At 45.8% G+C, this 25,239-nt stretch overlaps 10 protein-coding genes and 1 non-coding gene across 11 annotated transcripts; 4 read left to right on the top strand and 7 right to left on the bottom strand.

Annotated features, from left to right (window-relative positions):
• The first annotated feature begins 263 nt into the window (after positions 1 to 263).
• METBIDRAFT_226484 (glutathione S-transferase family protein) lies at positions 264 to 1,259 on the top strand. The gene is made up of 2 exons (XM_018855179.1): positions 264 to 444; positions 509 to 1,259. The coding sequence occupies exons 1-2, from the start codon at positions 416 to 418 to the stop codon at positions 1,227 to 1,229; spliced, it is 750 nt and encodes a 249-aa protein (XP_018709379.1). The 5' UTR covers positions 264 to 415; the 3' UTR covers positions 1,230 to 1,259.
• A 1,692-nt stretch (positions 1,260 to 2,951) lies between these two features.
• METBIDRAFT_13899 (uncharacterized protein) lies at positions 2,952 to 3,956 on the top strand (the record flags this gene model as incomplete). The annotated part of the gene is made up of 1 exon (XM_018854446.1): positions 2,952 to 3,956. One exon carries the CDS (start codon positions 2,952 to 2,954, stop codon positions 3,954 to 3,956), a length of 1,005 nt encoding a protein of 334 aa, XP_018709378.1.
• Positions 3,957 to 4,441: 485 nt separating this feature from the next.
• METBIDRAFT_47742 (RNA-binding RNA processing protein) lies at positions 4,442 to 6,571 on the top strand (the record flags this gene model as incomplete). Its single annotated transcript, XM_018858214.1, has 1 exon — positions 4,442 to 6,571. The coding sequence occupies one exon, from the start codon at positions 4,442 to 4,444 to the stop codon at positions 6,569 to 6,571; it is 2,130 nt and encodes a 709-aa protein (XP_018709377.1).
• Positions 6,572 to 6,636: 65 nt separating this feature from the next.
• Positions 6,637 to 8,664, bottom strand: METBIDRAFT_13897 (aspartate--tRNA ligase; the record flags this gene model as incomplete). The annotated part of the gene is made up of 1 exon (XM_018854445.1): positions 6,637 to 8,664. One exon carries the CDS (start codon positions 8,662 to 8,664, stop codon positions 6,637 to 6,639), a length of 2,028 nt encoding a protein of 675 aa, XP_018709376.1.
• Positions 8,665 to 10,506: 1,842 nt separating this feature from the next.
• KTR4 (putative mannosyltransferase) lies at positions 10,507 to 11,724 on the top strand (the record flags this gene model as incomplete). The annotated part of the gene is made up of 1 exon (XM_018858229.1): positions 10,507 to 11,724. One exon carries the CDS (start codon positions 10,507 to 10,509, stop codon positions 11,722 to 11,724), a length of 1,218 nt encoding a protein of 405 aa, XP_018709375.1.
• Positions 11,725 to 12,646: 922 nt separating this feature from the next.
• Positions 12,647 to 13,903, bottom strand: METBIDRAFT_84919 (uncharacterized protein; the record flags this gene model as incomplete). The annotated part of the gene is made up of 1 exon (XM_018859242.1): positions 12,647 to 13,903. The coding sequence occupies one exon, from the start codon at positions 13,901 to 13,903 to the stop codon at positions 12,647 to 12,649; it is 1,257 nt and encodes a 418-aa protein (XP_018709374.1).
• Positions 13,904 to 16,530: 2,627 nt separating this feature from the next.
• Positions 16,531 to 17,703, bottom strand: BET4 (Rab geranylgeranyltransferase; the record flags this gene model as incomplete). The annotated part of the gene is made up of 2 exons (XM_018854444.1): positions 16,531 to 17,649; positions 17,701 to 17,703. 2 exons carry the CDS (start codon positions 17,701 to 17,703, stop codon positions 16,531 to 16,533), a joined length of 1,122 nt encoding a protein of 373 aa, XP_018709373.1.
• Positions 17,704 to 18,415: 712 nt separating this feature from the next.
• COX11 (Cox11p) lies at positions 18,416 to 19,189 on the bottom strand (the record flags this gene model as incomplete). Its single annotated transcript, XM_018858230.1, has 1 exon — positions 18,416 to 19,189. The coding sequence occupies one exon, from the start codon at positions 19,187 to 19,189 to the stop codon at positions 18,416 to 18,418; it is 774 nt and encodes a 257-aa protein (XP_018709372.1).
• A 268-nt stretch (positions 19,190 to 19,457) lies between these two features.
• On the bottom strand, positions 19,458 to 22,427 carry KAP120 (Kap120p; the record flags this gene model as incomplete). Its single annotated transcript, XM_018854443.1, has 1 exon — positions 19,458 to 22,427. The coding sequence occupies one exon, from the start codon at positions 22,425 to 22,427 to the stop codon at positions 19,458 to 19,460; it is 2,970 nt and encodes a 989-aa protein (XP_018709371.1).
• A 613-nt stretch (positions 22,428 to 23,040) lies between these two features.
• NPT1 (nicotinate phosphoribosyltransferase) lies at positions 23,041 to 24,309 on the bottom strand (the record flags this gene model as incomplete). The annotated part of the gene is made up of 1 exon (XM_018858215.1): positions 23,041 to 24,309. The coding sequence occupies one exon, from the start codon at positions 24,307 to 24,309 to the stop codon at positions 23,041 to 23,043; it is 1,269 nt and encodes a 422-aa protein (XP_018709370.1).
• Positions 24,310 to 24,880: 571 nt separating this feature from the next.
• METBIDRAFT_t245 lies at positions 24,881 to 24,962 on the bottom strand. The gene has a single exon. It is a non-coding gene; the product is annotated as a tRNA-Leu (tRNA).
• Between the last annotated feature and the right edge of the window lie 277 nt (positions 24,963 to 25,239).

Below are 25,239 nucleotides of genomic sequence, written 5' to 3'. Positions count from 1 at the left end.
ACTTGCCGCCCCCCCCCCCCCCCCTCCACTTAATTTTTAATACAGGGAGTCAGGATTTTTTCCCCGGGACAGGCCATACCTCGGCAGTCGGCTCATGTGAGAATCTGTAAGAAGGGAAAACCTGAGCTACGAACTGTGAACAGATATAGCGGCAAATTTTCAAACCAGCCCGAAACGGCTGCAAGACATGAAACCTTAATCTACATTAATCCGTCCGTTCCTATTTCAGGTTTTAGAAAATTCGAGATTCTGAAGTGGCGTAGGCACGGGTGTGGCACTACTTACGGGCCGTGCCGACTATAATAAGCAAGTAGTGTATCCATCCAATCCTTGCCGCCCCCACATTCAACTGACTTTTTCTCTCCCACTTATATCTTCACATCCCAAGAAACTGAAAAAAAGATTGCACAACACAATGGCGCAAGACAGAATTGTTTTACATTAGTATGTGTTTCCAATGACCCCGATGGATTGTAGTTTTACACTTTATATTAACATGTTTCCATAGTCTTAAAGATTCTCGTGCTTCGAGAATTGTGTTTCTCTTCGAGGAATTGGGACTCGAATATGAGATCAAAGCTTACGAGTGGACACCAGAGCTTGTGGCGCCCCCGGAACTCAAGCTGGTATGGCCCCTTGGATTATCTCCCGCAGTTCAGATATTTAAAGCCGATGACCCAGAGCCAATTGTGTTGGCGGAATCGGGACAAATCGTGCAGTTCATCTTGAACAATTACGATTCAGAAGGAAAGTTCAAGCCGGAATCCATGCGTGACCAGGTCTTGGTTGACTACTACTTACATTTTGCTGAGGGCACCTTGGAACCTCATATTGTCTCTCTTTTAGTGGGCTATGTTGCGTCTCAACGGGCGCCTTTTGGTTTTGGATGGCTCGTCAAGCTCGTCTTGAGTCAGATCAACAGCCAGTTTTATCTCAGAAAACTCAAAACCGCATTGGCGTTTTTGAACAGTCAGTTGGAGGCAAAGGACGGAGGCTACTTTGTGGGCAACAAGTTGAGTGGAGCCGATTTCATCTTGGATTTTCCTATTAACGAGAATCTTTTTCTGAACCCATACAAGGTCAAGAGATTGGGCATTGACATCGACCCTTCAAAAGATTACCCTCGTTTAGTCGAGTGGAACAAACTCATTACAGAGAGGCCTCTCCATGTGAAAGCCCTTGAGAAGAAAGCCAGTGTGATGAAAAACAAGCGCGGTCTTTTGGGATGATCCAGCGAGAGTATGAATTTTAAAAGTTTTTAGGCACAAGTCTTGCGGATCATTCAAAAGTTACATTTCTGTAGGCATTGAACGTGCACCACATGTATGATCATCGAAAACTATGAATTCATACAAAGATGCTTTGTTTCTATGTGGTTCTCTTGATCCTCTGACCAAATCGTGGTCACGCAAGCCCAGCTGTCTTGAGCGCATGGTTGAATTAGATGAACAATCAACACCGATGAATGCAAGGGACCCTGTCTGAACAAGATTTTTTAGTCGTACAGTAACTGATATCCGTAAAAGCATTTTGAAATCGTGGGTCACATTTGCTTTGCATAGGGTCGGTTCTATACCGCACGATGTTTGCTCGGCCGTTCAACACCTCAGGTCAGGGCCCACCACAAAATGAGCTTTGAAGAGTGCATCTGTCAATGATAAATATTGTACTTCTGTACGTTCTACTTGCAAATCATCAATCGGAAAGCGTATTAGCGGCTTCCTGGAGCTGTTTCACTGTGGTTTTTTATTTCTTTGGAGAATTATTGAGAAGTCTGAGTAAAAAGAACCGTCACAGGAATCTCTCCTTTTTGCATTTTGAGCCCTGAAACAAGCATAGCCTCACCCTAAAAAACTTTCCGTAGATCTTTGTATTGCGGGGAAAACAGTTTTTTTTTCAGGTACAAGCTCCTGTTTCGTAAGCTTGGTTCTTAAGCTATAAGGGCAAATATTCAATTTACTCAGGTTGCAATCTTCTGCCAAAAAGCCCAGAATTTTCAAAAGGAATTTCTTTCTGTTGTAGCTCTCACTTGTCTAAGAGGTCGTATGTTTACGTTTATTATACCATAAACGATCCTGCTATGTTCAATAGAGCTTACTTAGTTGAAATCATTCATGCATGTACGTTTACTTGCTGATATTTTGAGATAATTAGAGTGCTAAGCCAAGCTTTTGGAAGTGAAAATAAAGAGGATTAATAAAAAGCTTGCACAAACTTCCCTTGAAATGGCTTAGAAGCTACGAAATCAATAAAAACCTTTTGTGCACGTTTAAGATTATATGTCTGATATTGATAGTCGCTAAATTATTTGGGGAAAAAAGGAATTCATTTCTTGGCAAATCGTGGAATAGTCAAATGCTTTGTTCTGTGAGGCGCAGCGCCGAAAAAAAGTGACAATCTCAGATCACTAACTCAAAGACACATGTCGATTTTTATATCATACTTCGGTTGAAAGAAAAATCATACGTTGATTTTTTGAATGGTGATAGTGACGATTGTAACCAGCTCAATCTATCTATGCATTTACTGATACCATATGCTTATATTTAGTGACATAAATGCAAAGAACAATCAGGTGTTACAATTAATAAATTGAGAAATACTTGGCTTGTGTTTTAAAGATGAGAAAACCTTCCCGAAAAATGATGATGCGCTAAAATTTCCCGATATTTTATTAAAACGCCTTTTGGAGTCATAATAGCTATTACCAATGCCGTCAAAATCTGCGAGATATAAAATACATAAAGTGGCCAAATCCTTCCGGGTTCTCGAAAGTCAAGACATCACCCATTCATCTCGCATCGACGTTATAAAGCATACCATTAATTAAGCCTCTTTATCCCTTTGTTCTTGAACAACAGTTAAGGTGTTTCATACCAAGTTCCAATCAAACTCTTTGTCATGAAGCTGGTTTGTTGCATGGGGTTCATGTCCTTATCTTGGTAGGTGCTATGGCTATTATGGATGATTCAGGATATATTTTTGAGGACAAATTAGAAACCTCCTCCTATTTGGGCTTCAGTGAATTTATGGTGGCTGAAAATGTACACTTCGTAGCTTTAAACAGTAATGGTGATCATTTTAACGGCGTTTTCGATAATCGGGGGGAATTTTATGTGAAAAACACTGGCAAGTCAAGAGTCAATGTGGAAATGACTGGAAATGAGTTTTTAAATGTGGGAGTATTTGTACTTAACTCCTTAGAAGCCGAAGCCGTCCCTCAATTCAGGGTTAAAGCAAAGGCTTCGTTTAGGAACTTTGGCGATATGTACGTTGGTGTTTCTGGGCTCAAGCCTTGGGTATCTATCATCGAGCTCAGTTCTGAATCAGAATGGTATAATGCAGGTATGATTGTGATTCGAAGAGAATCTGACAGCAGAGCTCCATTGCGAATGGATGCCCAAAAGTTGGTGAGAAAGCCTTTCACATTAGCTCCGGATGATGAAGTGGTTGAGATGCCACCCATGGTGAATTCTGGATCCATATGTTTGCAAAATGCTCATTGGGAGAACACGGCGATTCTTTTTGGAGAAGGTTGTATCATGGTAGGCTCTGGCTCATTTTTTAGTTTGGTTCTCCGGGATAGCGCCGACATTGGATTTCATCAAAAAATTATCATGGAATCGGACTCAAAGTTAGAAGTGTCTCAGTTTCAGTCATACGAGAATGAACCTGTCATCTTGGTCTCTGGGTTTGGCAGAAATAATGAGATACACATCGATAAAAATACCGATGGGCTCGCATATTGTGAGAGCTCGGGCAGATTGGTTCTCGGGAAATCTAACGAGTTGGTTATAGCTTTTGATATTGGCAGAGGGTATGATCTGAGTTCATTCAATTTGGCTTCGCAAACAAGGAAAAGTATCTTGACCTACAGCGGTACTGTCCCTTCAGACAGCCGCCAAATTACATGCAAGTGTGTCTCTAAGTTTCCTGACACGCCAACAGTATTTTAGTTATTGTTGAATTCACGAATAACTTCCATGAGTAAGTACGACAGGTTCTGTTCAGTTTTCGACTCTTTTTCTATTCCTCGAGTTTGTTTGTTTTCAAAATAAAAAAAAAATCATGGAATTACATCCATTGTAAAGACAGGCTCGGAATGTTCGCCAGCCGCATGGGAAGAGAACATAGAGCTGTGTATGATCAGTGTTCTTTGAATTATCATTTCGCCCACTTGATTTAACTCATAAAATTCTTAGCAGGGCTCGGTTTTTTTTTTCCTTAGTTCTACCCACAAAATCTCCCTGGATTATTTAGGAGCTCTCTCAATTTTGCAATTCTCAGCCACTGGCGTTTGCACCGCGCTCTGCTCCACACTAATCTGGCGCACGCTCATTATACACAACCTCATCGCTGCACTCTCATTTTTCAGATAAGCTTGTAAAAAAAGCCAGCAGTACACAGCCCGGGATATTCAATTTCATATATTTAGTATAAAATGGCCAAGCAAAGGGGAAGAAGACAAAACAACACCTACAAGGAACGTTCGTCCGAGCAAGCTAAATCTGGCTTTGGGGCGGACATCCGCACAGAGGCCCAGCAAACGCAAGAAACTGGCGAAGAGCCCAAATCCGAATTTTCGTCCGTTTTTTACGGCTTGGTGGACCTGAACGAAATTGACTACTTCAAGCAAGCGGAGTCCACGCTCAACATAAATGCATTTGACTCCGATGAAGAAAGAGCAGGGTTCATCAGATCGGTGTTGGAGGAGTGCAGAGGAAAAGAGTTGAAGTTGGTGACAAACCAAATTTGCTCCAAACTCATGGAGCGGCTCGTTCTCTATGCGTCGGACCGCCAGTTAAAGCACATTTTTCACCAGTTCCAGGACCATTTCCCGGCGTTGGCCCACCACAAATACTCGTCGCATGTGCTTGAAACGCTTCTTGTGAGAAGCGCGGCACTCATCGAAAAAGAGCTTGCCCATGCGAACCATGCCGAGGACGAGGATTTGGAAGCTGAAAGCGGCGATGCTGCTGAAGACAAGCAGGTGACTTCCGTGCCCATGGAAGCAATGTATATCAAAATGCTTGCGCTGTTTGCGCCGTACTGGTCCACAATGATAGTACACCAGTATGCGTCCCACGTCATGCGGATTATCTTGCTCGTCACCTCCGCCAAGGAGTTGCCTTCTACAACAATGGCCCACTCGGTCTTGCGGTCGAAAAAATCGAAGATTGCGCGGAAAATGATCGAGATCAAAGACAACGAAGACTTCAACCGGGCGTACGAAGTGCCTGCCTCTTTCAAAGACGAGCTCAAGAGAATAATTGGCGCAGTGACCTCACCGCTCGATACCAAAGCAGCACGTGAGTTGGCCATCCACAAAATCGCGTCTCCCGTGCTCCAGCTCATATTAAGAGTCGAGGGTATATTTGACCGCGACCGGCCCGTATGGCACTTGCTTTTCCGCCTGGAAAAAGACGACAAGGATGCCGCAGAAGAGGCCTTTGTCGAATATCTTTTGTCTGACAGCGTGGGCTCGCACTTTCTCGAGGCGATCATCAAAAACGACGGTGCCCGGATGAAGTACATTGAGAGATTGTACAAGCTCTACATGAAGGCCCGGGTGTTGAAGTTGGCCAAGCGTGCCACCACCGGAGTCTACATCATCCAGGCGTTGATGCTCAAGCTCAAGCCCGGCGAGGTCGAGTACATCCTAGACGAGATCATCCCGGATATCTCCGGGCTTGTGTCGATCTCTGAGAACCAGAACATAGACCTAGGCAAGTCTGTTATTGAAGCGTCTATGTCGCGGTTCAACTACCGGAGAGACGACCTCGTACAGCAGCTTTTCAAGAAGTTTGCACCCAACTACTCTCCGGATGAGCCCAGCGACGACACCACCACCGAGTTCTTCGAAAATGTGCTCCAACTCACAGGCTCCACCTTGGGAAACACGCGTGACGACTGGCCCACGGCCGAGGAGAGAAGACGTGCCTTGTTCATCGAGAAATTGATGGAGTATGACTACGGGTTTGTCGTGTGTGCGTGGCTTAATTTCATGGCGTTGTCGCCGGAGAAATTCATGCAGATGTGTTTCCACGGCGTGTTCTCGCATGTGGTTGAACATGCACTTGTTGTGAAGCCAGCCTCGGAGGGCGAGCCCAAGGATATCATGATCATGAGAAAGAAGTTCTTGAACATCTTCATGGGGCACATCTTCGAGTTGTCGTGCAACTCGTACGGCTCGCATATCGTCGACAAGCTCTGGAACTTCACCGTGCTTTTGCCCATGTACAAAGACAGAATCGGGTCGGAGTTGATGGCCAATCTGCACCGGGTCAAGGACAGCACCTACGGCCGCTTGGTGTGGAAAAATTGGTCCATGGAGTTGTTCGTCCGCAAAAAGTACGACTGGAAGACGTTGGTGAAGACCCAGGAACAGGACTATCGCGCCTCTGCCGACGAGGACACTGCCGGCGAGCAGAAGAAAAAACCCATTGAGTTGAAGATGGAGCAGCTCTACAAGCAGAAACAGTACCAGGAGGAGAGAGAAAAGAGAAAAGGTGAAGACCTCGCGTACGCTGAGAAGAAGAGACAAAGAATGAGGGGCCGCGACCGGTACTAGGCGAGATCACCACAGCGTCTTCGTTGACCAATACGTAATGCAGAAATATATACGCACAAGTCCGCTCATTCATGTAGCTTCCGCAAGTGATATTCTTGCAACGTGGCCAGCAGTACATCCGTGGGGCTGTCGACCACAGGGTCTGAGCCGGACTGGTTTTTGGGGAACGCAATCACGTCTCGAATACTCAGGCTGCCGACAAGCATGGCGCACAAGCGGTCGAAGCCCAAGGCAAGTCCAGCGTGGGGCGGGCATCCCAACAGCAACGCCTTGAGAAGGTGCCCAAAAAGCTCCTGGTGGTTGCTTATTGCAAGGATCTCCTCGAAAACGTACTTCTGCAACTCCGGATCGTGGATTCTGCGTGACCCACCGCCAACCTCAACCCCGTTGATCACCAAGTCGTAGTGCTCGCCTCGGACTTTAAGAGGTTCTGTTTCAAGATACTCGTAATCTTCGCTTTTTGCCATCGTGAACGGGTGGTGTGTGGCCAGCAAGTCTGTCTTGCTATATACGGGAAACTCGGGATCGGTCTCGCCGGCCACTTCCTCGGGGCTAAACAAGGGGAAGTCTACTACCCACAGTCCGACAAAGACCTCGTTTCTGTCGTAGTCTCGCACGATGCTCCCATCCTCAGCCACAATTGGCCGGTTCCATCTGGCGGGAAATTGCTCAATTGCAAGCTGTCGGAACTTGCCCAAGGGCGTTGGATTCTCGTACGGCAACTCTGCTCTTGTCGAAAATGCAAGCACGTCCCCGGGAGCAAGTTGCAATTTCTCAAGCAAGGCTGTGGCAGAAAAGCCCTGGTTCTGCGAAATGAGGCCCTTGCCACAGAACTTTTCATACCAGGATCTTGCGTCTTCCTGCGTGGCGATTTTCACAATTACAGGTTTGCGCTTGGCATAGCTGGCAGAATCGGTCATGACATGAGGCACCTTGAACAGCTCGCCAGGCAAAAAGGCGTTTTTGAGCACACAGGCCTCCACCACAGGAAAGGCAGGGGCATTCTTGCCCGGCGTGAAGAACTCCGACACGTCGATGAACTGCAAATTCGAGCGCAAGTCCGGCTTGTCGATTCCGTATTTGGACAACGCCTCAAGGTAAGTCAAAGTTGTGAAGGGGATCTTGGACTCTTCGTCTTTTGGGATTGGGTGTAAGAGTCCATCGGCCCCGACTATGTGCATTGGGTGCGGACACGCAGCCTTCCACACCTTCTGAACAAGGTCGTCCACCACGGCAGTGACCTGGTCACGTGAGTTGATGAAGCTGAGTTCCATATCCACTTGGGTGAATTCGGGCTGCCGGTCTGCACGGAGGTCCTCGTCTCTGAAACATTTGGCGATCTGGAAGTACCGGGAGAACCCCGAGCTCATCAAGATCTGCTTATACTGCTGTGGAGACTGTGGAAGCGCATAAAGACGGGAGGGCGACCGGGTGGGAACCAAGAACTCGCGTGCGCCCTCGGGCGTGGACTTGAATAAGAGCGGGGTCTCGATCTCGGTGAACTTGTGGGACTCTGTCAAAACGTTACGGATTAAGCTGGCGACTTTGCTTCTTGTTCTGAGCGCGTTTTGGTAAAACGGCGTGCGGAGCTGCAAGTACCGGAATTTCGCCGGGATGTCCGCCGGATTGGCGTGTTTCAACTTGTCCAAACGGGCCGCCTCGACGCCGGCGGAATTGAGAGTCTGAAACTGCGACACGACCACCTCAAACTCGGAATTTTGAGCGCCTTTTTTCGCGTGTTTTGCTTGCACAAACCCGCTCACGCTGATGGAGTCTTCGGGCCCGCTAGCCTCGAGCTTTGTGAAAAACTCTGCATCGGTATGCTCGGGGGATAGAAGCAATTGGATCACGTCGCCGTTCGCGTCTCTCAACTCGGCAAAACTCCGTCTGGCCTGGATGCGAGGTTTTCTATGCAAATGGCCATGGAGCGTGACGGGCCCCTGGACCTCTGTATGGATATCCTTGACGGAATGTGTCGCAGAAGGAAACACGAATTTCGCTAGCGTGGTGTCACGTGGGGGTAGTCTGGAGAGGTTCCTTGTGGGGAATATCCCGCTTTGCTTTTGGAATGATGTGGCTGACCTTCGCATCATTGTATCCGTTTTGGCGCCGTATGTTGTCAGCGTAGCCCTGTGTTGCAGAAGCGGCGGGGACGAGTGAAGATATACCAGGCCTTGGTTAGAAATCCTGGAGATTGACCTCGCGCTTTTCGCGGGGCCAGTTCCGCAGCGAGCAGCGGGCCAATTACTGCCCTCAGCCCAGGTGGTGCAGCTTCCAATACTGCAACCGAATTTGCATCGTCAGTGGCCAGCAATCTGCAGCTGATTTTGGGCTTGAGTGATCAGTGCAGCTTGTCTGTTGGTGCTGGCCGTTTGGTTTTTTGTTTAATCTTGCACGTAGGTCAAAGTACATTGGATGTTCGCCGGCTGAAATACAAATATTGTTGCGTAGCGGTCCCCACACTGTTGGCCCCTAAGAAAATCTCGAGGAGCGGCTTGTTTTGGGTGGTATCACTTGCTGTTGTGTGATTGTGTGATCATTGGTCAACAGATTATTGGTCAAAAGATTATTGGTGTGCGCGGAACAGTGGTTGCACTCGGGAGCATCATGCTCAAAATTGAAGGCCAACTCTTGCTTCAGGGCCAAAACACAGATCCCTCACAAGCATGACATAATGCTCTATGTAGTGCCCGTAGTCAGAGGACAAATAAAACAATCGGCCAAAACCTGTCCTACCGGCCAGAGACAAGGGTGCAGGCACGCGGGCATCAGTGTCACGTGACACGGCGCAGCTGGCCGGGCAGGCTGGTGGGCGAGTGGCTGTTGGCCACTTACATCATAGCGGAAAAATATCCAAGTTTCCGGGCTCATAGTCGTGTTCTCGGTCCAAGTACCGTGCATGCTGGCGTCAATAAATTAGAGGACAATAGGACACGGGCGCGCATAGACCCAACCTGGCATCACATACGTGGTCTCGATTGCCGCTTCTATGCCAGATCGCAGCAGACCGCCATGTTCACTCGTGCACTTAACAGCCCCCCAAACCTCAGGAAAAGACATAGAGTGCCCCTGTGTTTGATTCTGGGGCCCAGCAAAGCTGCCCGACTGGAGAGACCCAATTCAGAATGTCTGGTTCACGGAACGTGTGGGAAGAATATGCCCCAATTGACGTTGTATGCCCCCATTGACGTTGTATGCCGTATGGGATGCATGGCCCGTTTGACAGGTGCATGCAAAATGGCCCACCACTCCACACCCAAAACGCCACAATATCGGGCCTTGGGCTGATTGCATAGTTACAGTGTCCAAGTTTGACCGGCCTTGTTTTTTTCTGGTGCCTTTAGATCTGTGCTCTATTCTTGCAGGGCGCCGAGCTGAAATACAACCGTTATCGGATTTGATCCTGTGCAGTCCTAGAAGTTGATCTCGCTGATTCCATGCCACTAAATTGGCACCAGCAGTCCTAACTACGGGAATAAAAGCGAGAATCCCCGCGCCATTCGCGGTACAAAACAACAATCCAATCCAAGAAAATGAAAGAAAATAAAACAAACGCAAAACATCAACGAAAAATGGCCCCTGGATTCGCCAGCACCTCTCTTGCCATGGGCCGTGCAATAAGAGCATATGCGCAGAGCGCACTTCACACAGCCGGTTTCTGGCCCTGCGCCTTGCGTTTCCATAGGCGCGAGGTGGATGCGCACATCAGGGCACGCTTCCTCCACCAGATATCTCTGGAAATTAGCAAAAACGCATAGACAGCAGCGAGCACCCCCGAGCCCGAGCCACGTGACATGATCTCCTTGCTCTCGCTCCGGCTTCCCAAACTCGTGGCCAAAGTAGTGTTGCCGCTCGCCGTGGCCATCGTTTTGCTCGTCACTGTTCTCTACCATTCGGATGTCGACACCTCCATTATAGACGGCCGGTACATGGGCATGCTTTCTTTTCTTGACGGCGCCACGGCCGCGATTCTCCCCGGCGGCTCCGGGTCCACCGTGGCGCCGCAGAATGTGGATTTCAAGTTTGTGCCCAGAAGAAACGGCGACCGGAACCAGATCTTGGCCCACAACCAAAAGGTATACGACCAGGTGCTAGCACAGGAGATCCACGAGCCCAGGGATTTCGACATGGACTCCATCAGGCCGCCGCAGGATCCCCGCGACTACAGCAGGGAAAACGCCACCATCATAGCGTTGGTCAGGAACAACGAGGTGGCCGGCATCAAGCGCACTTTGCGCCAGTTCGAAAGCAACTTCAACGCCAAGTTCCAGTACCCATACACTTTCCTCAACGACGAGCCGTTCACCGAGTCTTTCAAGGAAAGGGTCCGAGCGCTCACCAAAGCAGACGTCCAGTTCGTGCACATTCCGCCGGAAGTGTGGAACAAGCCTGCATCAATAGATCTTGCCCGCGAGAGACAGGCCATGGACCAGATGGAAAAGGAAAACGTTGCGTACGCAAAGAAGGGCTCGTACCACAACATGTGCCGGTTCTACTCGGGCTTGTTCCACGACTTGCCGGAGCTCCAGAAGTACAAGTACTACTGGCGCATCGAGCCCAATGTGCGTTTCTACACGGACCTCAACTACGACGTGTTCAAGTACTTGGCAGGCACCAAGAAAATCTACGGCTTCACCATCAGCTTATACGACATCCGGCAAAGCGTGCGCACGCTCCTTCCGGAAACGCTCCGCTTTTTGAACCAGGGCGACAACTACAAGTACGTGGATCCCAATGGCGCGTTCCAGTGGATCACGGAAAACCAGCAGAACCCGCACGTGACCGAGGCCACCAACGGATACTCCACGTGCCACTTCTGGTCCAATTTCGAGATTGCCGATATGGACTTCTACCGCGGCGACGCCTACAGAAACTGGTTCAACCACTTGGAGGCCACGGGGAACTTCTACTATGAACGCTGGGGCGACGCTCCCGTGCACTCATTGGGATTGGCGCTTTTCGCCGATAAACGCAAACTCCACTGGTTCCGAGACATCGGTTACTACCACATGCCATACACGAACTGCCCAAACAATGAGAACACCAAAGGATGCACAACGGGCAAGTTCGATGACAGTGGGCATAATCTCGACCAGAACTGCATGGCCACGTGGATCGAGTATGAGATGGAAAGCCTTGGTGCCATCTACTGATTTGCTCGATCTGGGAACGGGCTGGGTCACACGACTTCTTGAAAACACAATCTTAAGGGTTTTTTATTATGCTCCACCAACCAAGGACAGCCGATCGAGCGCATATCTTAGCATCTGTCGGTGGTCGAGTAATGTCAGCGCAACTATTGAGAACTGTGTATTATAATTGGTTTTTTGCTCGGTGCTGTCTATGATGATAAAGTCTGGAGCTAGATTATGCGTCATCAAAGGCCTTTTTCAAGGCACATTCATCTGACTGGGAAGAATCTGAGATCTGAGCGATATAGCTCACTTTAGATTCGGACCCATTTCTAAAAGCCATTCCGATCCAGACTCATGGGCCTTCGTTAACACCAGAATCATAACAACTTTGAGATTCTGTGATTCTGGAAGTCTAGATTAAAAAAGGGAATCAACTCAAGCTCAGAAATCAGGATTCTAAGCTTCAGGTTCTTGGCACCTTTAACCTACTGGCCGTTACTTTCCTACGCTGATAGGAACTCTGGAATTCACGAGACGCGCCTGTATTATTGCTAAAAAACATATTAGTATTGGAACAGAAAGTGTATAAAAAATTAAGCATAAAAATCATATTTTAGTGATTTTCGATCATCGAGTATCTCGTGAGAGATTTCATATATGTGATATCTTCCGACAGCTGGTGGTACCAGAGTCTCAAAACGCTCAAAACGGTATTGTTTCGTTGTTAAAGATTATTCCCCGCTTTTGGACATCAAAGTACACGCCATCTAAGTAATAGACCTTGAGGTGAGGAAGTTTACCGAAAATTGGATCCTGATGCATCAAAATCTCCGATAATCTGCTCGCACTCTCTCTGAGAATATCGCCGTACCAGGATTCGAAAAATGGCATTCGCTTCTCGCACTGAATAGTTCTGTAGTCACAAATGTCTGGTAACAGTTCATGCCATTGTTTTTTTCCTTTTCAAGTTAGGATCTTTGTCAAAACGAGTACGTCCTATCCTTGAGAAAATATCCCCATTGTTTATTTTGAGGTTCACAAGCTGCTTTTGACTTCTCAAAATGGCGTTGTGTAGGTAGCACAAGGAGGCTCGGGCATGGGGCTCGAAAGAAATGCTGAACAGGCTCAACTGATTTCGTAATTTGCCATCAAGAACTTTTGCAAGTGTCTTTATATCTGATTCCACGTTGGTCTGCACAGTATACTCAAATATAAGTGAGAGATTTTTAAGCAGATGCAAATATTTGCTAAGATCATACGAAAATTCAGTGGAATGATGATCGACATATTGCTCCCCACTAGGACAATACCCTACAAATTTCAACTCAAGAGTTTTCAAGATTCCAAGATTCACCCCCTGGTAAAGATCAAAGCTTCTTCGTGAATCATAGAAATCCAAGAATTGACCCTCAATGCGCAAAGAATCTAATTGGAGTTCGTGATAACGCATAAAATTGGAGATGAAATACTCCCAAGAATGGGTGTTCATTTCTTCAAGCTCAAAATAGCTGTCGTTACTCCAATGTGTAACTGCAATTGAAAGTTTTCTGAGCTTGCGATAACTTCCCAGAGAGGTCATTGAACTTGAAGCATGCGCATAAAAATCAGGAACAGTACCAATCAGTGGCTGATAAAGTTTGAGTTCTGTCACGTTGGGTTTTTCAATACTCGCTGACGGCACGCAGCACGCCAATGTTCTCACGTTGTCGAGAGATTTCCGGGGAATTTGAAGAATACCTTCATAATGAAAATATTTGAGACTTGTATAGGACAAAAGCTCTGGTACCAAAGACACCTCGTCAGTGTTACCCACAACAATGCTTTCTACCATGGCAGCTAGCTTTTTGTTTTCTTTGAGCACATCCACTAAAATCACAGTCTGCCGAACATTCATAATAGTACAGTGGTAATAAGGCCAGATGGACTCTTGCACTCTAATATCATCAAAGTCCACTTCATCAACCATGATGATAAATCTGTATAAGACGCGAGTTGCAGGCCAATAAAGATCTCTGGAAATTGTACGGATGTCAAGTAAGTATTTGGTTTCAAGCAAATCAAAAATCATCTCCAAAATTTGCAGAGGAAGCTTTTCCAAACAGACAACAGAAGACTCCATCTTCCTCTCTGGATTTTCCCTGCAATTACGTTTGGGGCTGACAGCTGGCTTTACTATTCTGAGCTGTTCCTGGTCCATTCTTTATTAGTATTGGGTGTTATGTCACGGCAGATGAAGCAGTACTATGAGTGACAATAGAACCAAAGATGCAGCACTCAAAATCCTATTTAATAAAAGAGATTATTACACAAAATTATTCAGATATTGTTGACAACACCTATTTACAAAAAATCGAGCGGGTGTTATGTTGTTGATACGTGTTTAAGTCTACTTGGCTCTTGGCGAGCGTTGAAACTAAACGCAGTATACGTACCAGTGACAATGCCGTAGACTTTCCTTCTGTGTGTATATGGACTCAACTCCTTATACACAGAAGGTTTGGAAGCAAGGACAGAAATAGTCGTGAGGTCCGCTGGAGAAAGGATAGGATTAGACCTGACTTCTATGTCATTATGAGAAGCATAGGAGTCCTGGTCCTGAAGAGGGTCTTAGAATGAATCCTCTTCAGTAGTAGATCCATTCATGTTAGTCTAGGAACGATTAAAGGTGGATATATATTAGTCTAAATAGGAAAACACCCACAAGGAGAAAAACTCGAAGAGAGGAAGAGAAGTCTTCTTCCTTTAAATTATCTGCACCATAGAGATGGCTTCGCACCGGATGCAGTAATCCGGACAGGATATTCCATAGGGCTACAGCGAACCTCAACAATTCGTTTGATAAGACGTTTGTTCGGATGTTTGTTTTGCATGCGCAGATCAGTGATCACGTGATTTGGACATGACAAATTGTCGTTTTGTGGGGGGTTTCAGAGACAACCTAAAAGACCAGTGGAACTGAGTGTTTATGGAATTCGGTCGTGCACTCAGTGAACATTTTACCAGCTCACCCCCCGCTCCATCCCTACCAGAGTGATGAAATTCTCAATAAGTCAAAAATTCATCAAAGCCACCCAGAGAAATGTGCTCATTGATTAGAGCGCACACCTGTATAGTGAATGGAGAGGTGAAGCACATTGAAATGTTGGAGTTCGGTAGATTGAAGGACAGATGGCTGGTAGAACTATTCGGTTTCATAAGGTTCGATATAAGCAACTTCCTATGAGACGAGGAACCTAGTGCATAGAGCTATATCACAAAATGCTTTACTGTGCACCACAATAGGAGCATTACACTGTGTCTGTATCGTCAGTGGTTTCACGAAACAGGTACAGATTCAACTACTGAATTCCCAATTTTACGATGAAGCGAATCAGGTACATTTTTATGAAGCAGACAGGATTTTTGACATAATTATCGTTATATCAACGTACTTATCTCCACCATGTATTGGTGGAATAAATTAATTTTTGGTATTATCATGAATTCTACTCCAATCACTGGAAGACATGCTTTGGATGATCAATTAAAACGCTGAACGCTCAAACTAAGACGCCCTTTTATCAGTGAGCCTGATGGAAAATACCAGTATATTCCATGATGTTCTGTCTGAGAGTTTTTCAATAAATTTCATCGCACTCAATTTTTCAGACAAATGAAGAGAGTACCTACCAGCACCCATATCAGGTACGAGCAGATGAATCCGACCTTTCTGTGCTGTAATATCACGGATAATCGGTTTGTTTGACGACGCCCCGTTTCAGCCTAGGCTCTCATTTCTTGCCATCTGCCTCTATCATTTTCAAGACTGCAAGGAGAAACCTACATGCTGCGAAACAACAATGTGCATGTACCCTTCGATTTCAATAGGCTCACTTTCTGCACAACGCCTTCAAAGAATTCAATCACCTCAAGAGAAGTTTGATAATTGAAGTTTCTTTGAGATTCCACGAATCCACAGGTTTCTCAATCAAAGGGTAAGTATTTTGCTATGCGATCTAGTTTTGCTTATCTGGGCTTTAGCGACACTCGAATCTGTGGTCTTTCTGGCGCATCAAAATTCCTCTGAGCAAAAAACACAGGACAATCATGACGAATGTTCAGTTAGAGCATGTATTGCCAAGCAACATGAACACTGGCATAACGGCATATCAAGAAAAAAAAAATTATGTACGAATCAGGGTGTTGGAGATAAGCGCATCTTTCTGTTATAACGCTTTCGTTTGAGTAATTCCGCTGAGAGAAACATGATACTATCGGAGACTCTGCAGGACACTTCATGACTTTAAATCTCATTGAATATCCTGGCAGTGATAATTTTGATCTGCCATTGCTGGATGGCATATTATGCCTAAAGCTTGATATGGTGATGGGCTGCTTCAACCAAATGCACGATTGTCGAGAAGCTAAGATCACATTTGTTCTATTAGAGCGATTTTTGCCAACATCATTGCAGGAAGCCTTGGAATTTGGATCATCAAAGGTAATGGTTGGCTAATTGTCTCGATTCCATAACCCAGTTGAAAGTAAATTATATGCACGTCTTCATACCATTCCCTTTGTAATACTTTTCTAAAATAATGCCTCAAAAGTATTTTGGGCACCACAGTCCAAAACATCGCCAGCCTCATCCGTTTCGTAATTAGCAACAAGCATAAGATTGGCTAGACTAATTAACAAAATGCACATGTGATCTTTCAAGTCAATTAACACGTATCATCTGTAATTTGTCAATGATATAAAGCTAGCCGGATCCGAGGCTTTGACTAGAATATTCAACATAATCAGTCAGTAACAATCGTAGATCAAAATCTTTTAAATCAAACCTCAGTATAAAATCGATGCTTTCCTCAGTAGTTGATCAATATAATGGCCTTTCCTCAAAGGGTCTAGCTCGATCAATAGGTGCAACAAGCGCAGCGTTTCGTCATCTATCCCCGCCATAGACTTTTGCTCTTCTACTCCACGGTTGAGAAGTGCTCCAAGAAAAATCATTGTTTTGAGACACCAAACGTTTTCGGAGCCAGTAGGGCTGTCTTCCTTTTCGAGAGCATTTAATTCTTTGACACATTCTAGTTGCAGCTCGAGAAGCTCCTTATAAAATTCATCCGAAAGCTCCTCAATGAGTACATCTTCAGTAAGAAGCCACTGCATGTAGAGCCATACCGAAGTGTCATCAGCATCCATGAACATGCCTGTTTTCACCAAATCTAGTTCGTGTTGTAATAAGATTTGCGAAGATTTGAAGAGCATGGCAGATCCATTTTCGGCGGCCGAGTCCAAAATCTGACAGACATCTTCAGTTTTCCGTAGATGTCGGAAGATTTTGATGATCAAGTTCATGCGATTGTGCCACGCACTAAAGTTCGAAGTGCTTTTGTTGATGGTCTCAGTTGTGTAGTTGAACTCGCGGAGATCGATTTCTATTTCCGGTTTGTTTGGATCCATGGAGTTCGTTCTTGCTTCGGATTCAATGTGGCTCACAACGTAACGCCTATAATGCCAGCCATGAAAGTTTCTGCTATCCATGGCTAAAACCTTCAGTGCAATCGCCAATTCACGTGCCCAATCAGCACTTTGAGTTATGTTCAAGGTCTCGAGACACCAGCGGCGATGGTTCCAAATCCAGTAGCATTTGGGGTATCTTTTCATCATTTCCATCGACATGCACAAGTCAGAGTTAAGGGCCTCTACCCTGTCGACATCACCCGTCTCGAACAAGCGAGCGAATATGTTTCTCCGAAAATTCCAAACGGCATTAAACTCAGGGTTTAGCTCGAGGAGTTTAGTTGTTTCGAGAAGAGATTCTTCGGTGTAGATTTCTTGTTTTTTTTTATCCAAGACTTTCTTCGTGAGGGCCCTATAATGAGCCACTTTCACGCGATCTTTTTCTAGCTTCAGCTTACGTGCCTGTTCAGATAGGTGTAACCTTTTGACGCCGTGTTGCTGTGCGTTAGTAAATCAGTTCACGAGTTTGCAATTTTTTGGTGAACGTACCATTTCTGTGGCATGTACGAAGAATCGGTATAGTGTTCAGTGACTGTGATAGCGAGCTATGCGATCTAATGCGCGACCCGCAATGAGGGAGGCTCAAGATGAAAGAGCCATAGCCCCATGAGATAGAACTTCATTCCTTAAAAACAAAAATTGCTTCCAGGGACATTTTTCGTTGAGCTTTTATTACCAAGAAACATGCTATGTAACAAAGATCAAATAGTCTGGGTCTCGGTTTAATTTTCATCTTTCTAGTCTCATTGTATGTCGGGTCGAAATTAATAGTACTTTGAAAACTCGCCATGATTTGTATCAACACGTAAAAAAGAAGAGCAAAATGAAAAAGTGAATTTGATGAATTCTCTTCTACAAGTTCTGGATCCGATATTATACAATGTGGCAAGTGTGACGACAGATATGGCGTTGTTCATGTAGAGTCTGATTGAGGCACGAAAAGTCGCTAGGGCCTGTAGCCTCTTTTTGGAAGAGAAAAGTATTCGGCGAGTTTCGATTATTCTTGCGTTTCATGCTCGAGATTACCTCACTTTTCCAATTAAAATTTACCACGGTTCATTTCTCGCCATATGAAGAACGATCGTGGAGTCATATCCGGTGATATGACGATTTTGGCAAATAATTCCAATACCATTCACTGCGGTCATATATAATTGTGCATTTGACGTCTTTCTATATACATGTTGCAGTCAGGGTGTATCACTTACGCTTCCACTGCCTTTAATTCCATATACCCAGCAGGCACCGGAGACAAGGACCCATCCTGATGCGATGCCTTGAAAAACGAGTAGTTCAACACAACATCATCAATGTTCCGCATGGCCGAGTCTTTTGCAAAATCCGGGTCAATGAAGAAGAATACAGGCATGTCCACCTCCTCGCCCGCAGCCAATCTCTGCTCCTCGAAACAGAAGCATTGGATCTTGTTGAAGTATGGTGCCACGTGATCGGGACTCACGGAGTACGTGGCCATTCCCACGATATCTTCTTTCGATAAGTTTTTCGCTCTGTAAAATACCAATGCGGTCTCGCCCGGCACTATATACACCTCCTTTTGAAGTGGCGTGAATTTCCAGGGAAGGATACCTGACGCCTGGCACGTGAAACTGACTCTTATTCTCTTGTTTGTCTCCACAGGAATCACCTTATCTGGTGTGAAGAGACGGGTATCGGTGATGGGGTTACCTCCCCATCCTGTCCGCTTACAGAGGTACCGGTAGAATGGCACGGCGACACAAGAGAGCCCAGCAAAAAGCATGATCACAGAGCCAGAGTAGTACGCAGCACTCCGATTACGAAACTTCATTCTTTCCAGCTGTTCCCAGTGCATTCTTTGAAGGCTGTCCTGGGCTGCTTTCTTAGCCGAGGAATCCTGGCGCAAAGGGCGATAGGTGCCAAACTTCTTGGTACTTTTATACCTCAAGTCATGTTTAACAGTTGCAAGGTTGTTTTTTATTAGCCTCAGAAGCCCTAGCATGTTTCTTTGAGACGCTTGGTGAAGAAGATGTTGGTTAAGTTCTCCGGAGTTGGCAACTATGTGGCGTAGATCTGAGCATGAGGCCTCCGGCAGGAAACGGCCAGTGCGTGGTGCGACATCTCTTACGACTGGCCAAGCACATCGCTTATTCGATGGTCCGACCACAAACTTGTTCCCTCAAGTTAAAGCAAGGAAAGGCCCGAATACAAAGCGAATTCATGCCTTCGGTGAAATATTTATGCCAAGACTGGAAGAGTCCCAGTATCTCCTAGAAGAGTAGCTCCTGAAGCTTCTCATTGGTGTACTGGTCGTTCAATGACATCATGCCGTTGAAGGTCTCGTCGTTTGTCTCCTGCCTCATCTCGAGAATCTTTTCCTTCAAAAATGCCCGTAAGTTCACTGTATAAACGGGATCCTTGCTATCAAGCAAGCTCAGATACCTGATCTTCTCGCCATGAGGTAAGATGTCTGCATCAAGATAGGAGTAGTTGTCGACCTCACTATAGATGTAGTCACCCTTATAAGCCTGGCTATTTCCTGATACGTCTTCCTTCACTTCCTCTAAGTACAAAAAACACTTGCGGAAGGTATCTCCGAGATGCTTGGCAAAATCATGCAAATCTTTTGGAGCTGCGAAAGCAAGAAGTGATACAAGTGCCAAGAGATTGACCTTCTTGTTGCGTGGGTTCCCGTTGTTCTTGTAGTATGAGACCCAAATCTCCATAAGCTTTGCAGCATCAAGCGATAAATGACTGCAGATTTGAAAGAAGGCTGCGGGAGATTTCCAAGCCAATCTCGACACCACAACCAATATCTTATTTGCAAGCACAATGCTTTGATTTTCATCGAACACATAGTCTATCATGCTGTTCATCAAACCGCTACTGATAAGACCATTGATAAAGATATCGTCATTGCTCTGCAGAAGAAACAAGATGTCCATCATCGAGATGAAAGCATCGAATGCGTCATCACGCATGGTGGAGATGTAGCCTGAGAGTACGCGAAAAATTTCAACCCCATACTCAGAATCAAAGGTTTTTGGAGCCAATAGAGCGTAAGATCTAGCGATTGACAAAATAGTGGTCAAAATTTCGGTCGAATCAACGAGCGCCGGGTGTACAAGGCCGAAGAAATCGATCAACTCAGGTTTGATGTCAGCTCCGGAGGGGTAATACTGAAGAATCGACAACCATAGGTCGTAGCCGTCCTCAGACAAGAGGTAGTAGTATTCAGACGACTGAGTGCAACAACTCTTGATTAATGGAATCGTGATAAAATGTGTCTCTGTCGAGTTTTGGTTCAACGAAATGACCAAATTCTTCAACACCCTGAGTAAAGAAGTTTTGAGTATAGACTCGTCGTTGTTCTCTGCGCCAGAATTCTCCCAGTACCCAGGCACGATTTGCAAAATATTAACAAGCGTTGCTTGATCAACCAACGGGTTGCATCTTTCCAATAATGCAGCAAGAGTGTCCAAGATGTAAAGCTTGGACTCTGTGAAAGAGAGATCGCCCAACATTGCAATCAACAGCGAAACGAAGTCCTTGAGGAATGGCTGGAAATCCTGCTTGGCAAAGTCCCAGTCATTAATCACAACTCTGAGACTTTGAGTTGCCGTGAGCTTGACAACCTTGTCGTTGATTTTGTTGTTTACATCCATGAAATTGAGCAAGAGTTTATAAATCTCCACTCGGCTTTGTCTAGAACAATTGACGACAACCCAAGTGCTGATTATTAGGCAGACTCTTCGTTTAATGATCTTGTTTTCCACGTGGTCATTACGCAAGCCCTCGGGGATAAAGACTTGCGTAAGTAACTGATCAAAACTCACTTTATCGGCGATTGAGTCGGCAGACAACTGGAATGTGCAGAGGGTGGAATCCTTGATCAAAATATTTTCCAAAGACTCGTTATTGGCCAAGCCACTGGAGATCTTGTTCAATATGTAACCTGAAAGGTCTTCATTGAGGTACATGATGAGATCCTGGTAGAAATTCTCTGCACAGTGTCTCACTTGAAATTCCCAGGAGGAGCCCAATTCCTCGTTCGTCCACTCTTCAGGCTCAAGAAGCCATGACTCCAAATCCGCAGGTTTGAGACGCAAGTACCAATTGATTATCAAGTCGCAAAGTTCGATGATTACCTGCGGTGTAAATAGCTGCGTCTTCAAAAGCGCGATTGCGTGGTTAACCTCTTCCTTATCATTGCGCTGCTTAAGCGTGACGGCGCCCTGTTTGTACACGTAAGCCACTATTTTTTTCAAGATCAAGAAGCCTTTGAGTGCCAATGCAGCCCAAAAATCATTTTCCTCGGAGCTCGCATAGATTGTTTCAGCTTTGTTTTGAAGCAACGACATGAACGTCGAAATGATCTCCTGTGCGCAAGGCATGAGAACAAATCCTGTGGGGTTGGAGTTGATGAGGTTGACATAGAGTTTGCTGTACAGTTTCACGAATTTCTCGAGAAGGTCAGAGGAGTACTTCTCGTGCTCCATCACCAAGCCCTGTAAATGGCCAATTGAGATCTTGAGAAACTCAGCAATATCCTGGTTTTTATGTGGCTGCTCGAAACCTTCGGGGATCACGCGCCGAAGGACTTTCAAGCACATGTAGCAGACTTCCATCACGCTTAAGTCCAGCGTAGAAGTCCACAAGTGAAAAAGCTTCAAGTACAGTTTCACCAAGACAGGCAAAAGAAGAGGCGCCTTGCTCTGAAAAGCATGACGGGCTCTGCCAATACGCACCATCGCCACCGCCTTGACGACCTGGTTAAGAATCACCAAGAGGTTGTTGGACGCAATCAAGTTGTTCTTCAGAAACACATACGTCTCTAGAGTCTTGCTGACATGGTCAAACAAATCGGGCCACTCTGAGGGAATGTCAAATCTGACTATACGTGCCACTGCATGTGCATTTTGGATGGCCAACTGCGGGTTTTTCTCGTCGAGAAGATCAAAGACCCTGTTCCGGATTTGCGCCTTCTCGTCTTTGCTGATGGCATTGGTCCGCGATGTGCGCCAATACTTTTCCACGCCATTTTTGAAGCAGATGATCGCAACCCACCTGATGCTGAGCGGCAACTCTGTTTTGAGGTAAATATCCTGCAAAAGATAGTGATACCCACGCTCGGCCTCCCAGATTTTGAGCTGCTGCTCGGCCTGCTGTTGCACCTCGCCTCTATCAGGCTGCTCGACTGCATTGAGCACCTCCAAAAGAGCCTCGAGTGTTATGGCCATAATCAATTCCGATTTCTACGTTGTAATTTTGCTTGCTGACGGGTTATGAGGGCCAGGATACTTGGTCCCTAGCTTTGGAAGTGCGGCCTGACCGATGACCCGCACCTGCCGTGGATTCTGGCATATGGGCTCACGCGGCGGTATATTGATCGCGGGCAGTGAGGGATATCCTGGATAAATATTGGACCAGATTTGAGCCCAGCTGTTTTTAGAATAGGTGGTGGCTGGTAGAATTGGGACCTCCACTGCTCTTTTGTGTAAATATGTCAGGCCTGCATTCACGAATCTGCCTGACATTCTTCTTGACACCAGCCTGCAACAAAGTGCGGTTGCAAGGTCCAGGAGCGAGGTGTTAGAAGTCGCAATGGATAATGCAGAGCTACATAAAGAAATGCCTAATGGCTAATCATCTTTGAGCTGTCGTCATTCAGAAGCCACCCACATTGGACCCATACTCTTTTGCGAAGAACCGCGCATACCTGCGAATATGGTGATAAGCCACAAGATGTTACACCCCGCTGTCGCGTAGGTGTCTTGCTGTTCACCCTTCGAACCCATACGACTTGGTAAAGGCCACATCTCTGAATAATACGCGGTTACAGTTTGTGACTCTTTACCATCGGTTTGTTTCATCTCCCTCCTTCCACTCTTTCTCTGTATAGCCGAGCTCCTCTTTGACTCTCCTCACGACACCGGCGTCTCCAATATTCTTCCCGATATTGTCACTGATTTTGATAGAGGGGTTGCCTGCTGCAGATGCCATCTTAATCACGATATTAAGGGGCGGTGACTTCCCTCCTTGCGCACCCGTGCTGCTGAAATCGTTGGTGAAGAACGTGCCAATTCCGAAACTCACCTTGAGGCCGTCCTGGTCAGCACATTTTTTATACTTGAGACATTTGCCGATATTCAATGAGTCACTGAAACAAATGGTTTTGGAATATGCAGGATATCCCAAGGCCTTGAAGTGAGCAGCTATTTTGTGGCAGTAGAGCTCGGGGTCTCCAGAATCTTGTCTAACACCAGTATAGTAGTCTGTGTATGGCTTTGTGAAATTCTTAAGGTACGCATCCGTGCCGAAAGTGTCAGTTAGTGCCAAGCCACAATGATCTGGCCCAAACGTTTGTAACCAATATTCCATGGCAGTCTTATTAGCATTTGTGTAGTCCTGGGTTATGGACGCTACACCCATGAACCACTCGTGTGCCACTGTTCCAATTGGTGCAACGCCATATTTTCGAGCATACGCCACATTCGAGGTGCCCAAGAAGAGTCGAGCCTTCTCTGGGCCCATTTCCTGTGCCGTTTCCATGATTGCTCTCACCACAATATCCTGTGCTTCTCCCAGTCTTCTTCTGCGAGTACCAAACTCGCTAAAGGCGCAATTGTTCGATAAAAGTTGGCGTGTTTTTTCCGCGGCTATGTCGTACTGACCGTCGTAATTCCACTCTGTGTCGACAAACTTAAAATAAGCCTCTGATACGAGCGACAAGATATGGATCTCATATGGGATTGTCTCGTACCACAGTCCACTGATTTCTAGATAGAACTCATCCAAGTCTTTCTCGTCGTTGTAATACTTTACCTGGCTCGGTGGATCCAACTTAAACGCCTTCAACGAATCCAAATACTCTCGAGGAAGCATCGGTAATGTCTCGCGAAGATACGAGATTTCATCTGGCAAGAACCTCAATTCGCCCAATGCAAGGATCTGGGATTTCAACCAAGATATGGCCGCTCTGTTCAAACTAAGTTGGCGCGTTCTATTTTTGTACCTATACGACACCGGCACGTCCCGGAAGTGCTTATGTACAGCAGCCTGCATTGAAATTTTGTACAAATCAGTGTCTAATAGGGACTTTATTGCGCTATGATGTACCATTGTGTCAGTCAGTTGGTATTGTGTGCGTTGATGTGTGTTATCAGTGATATGGTCCTGGTAATTGATAGCCCGCATGCCTTGTGCGATTCCCACACGACCGCGGGAAAGACCGTTTATGTTGGTGCCGAGGCTTTACAGATAATCAGTTTACATGCTATAATACATATACTTTGGCAATTTAACAACGCACTCGATGGGTGGAGTATATTTAGGGGAGTCATTTTGGAACATTCACAATACGCGCTCATATGGGCTTCGATCGGATCTGAAAATCTCCTTTACCCTTTTTTTTTGCCGGAGGCGTTTCACTGTGAGGTTTATTACATGTCAAAACTTTGATTGCACCCTTCATTATTACAGCACATAAGCTTTTATTCCAGAATATCATAATAATACGTGTGCTTTGGCCATCGTCTTTAGCTGCAAGCACGATTGCGAAACGTTTTAAGCACTTTGAATGTGAACCTCCGTTTCTAGTAGTGCTGATCTTCTTTATTTTGAATGTCACGTTAATCGTGTATAAATATGATAATATAATGGCAAGAGATATGTCAAAGAAGCAAAAAGATAATGACTCCGGCGTGATTCGAACACGCGCATCTTACGATAACAGAACTTGAGTCTGCCGCCTTAGACCGCTCGGCCACAGAGCCTTCCTCGTGACATTTCTTGTTCTTTAATAAATATAAATTATTACCTGTTTTGGGATCAGTCTGTTACTTACGTGGCACGTCGGTGGGCTGTACATATGACATTATGTATTTTGTGTATTCCTTGCTAAAAGATGTAGATTGAAAACATCCAGGCCGTGACTAACGGAAGGGGACGGGCCGAGCTAAGACACTTGGTACGTAGCTGGGAGCTGTTTAAAGGTTTTTATATATATTATTTATATAGTTTTGCCCCTTTAATCAGATGAATCAACCAAAA

This window comes from Metschnikowia bicuspidata (genome assembly GCF_001664035.1).
Source record: "Metschnikowia bicuspidata var. bicuspidata NRRL YB-4993 chromosome Unknown METBIscaffold_9, whole genome shotgun sequence".
NCBI classification, from domain to species: domain Eukaryota; kingdom Fungi; phylum Ascomycota; class Pichiomycetes; order Serinales; family Metschnikowiaceae; genus Metschnikowia; species Metschnikowia bicuspidata.
The sequence above is the reverse complement of the archived record's forward strand: the minus strand, read 5'-3'. Positions and strand labels throughout refer to the sequence as shown.

Bases quoted from the DNA above. Each gene is read 5' to 3' on its own strand.
- METBIDRAFT_226484 (XM_018855179.1), top strand. From the start codon at position 416: ATGGCGCAAGACAGAATTGTTTTACATTA. The intron at 445-508 runs GTATGTGTTTCC...ATGTTTCCATAG, and splicing joins GACAGAATTGTTTTACATTA to TCTTAAAGATTCTCGTGCTT.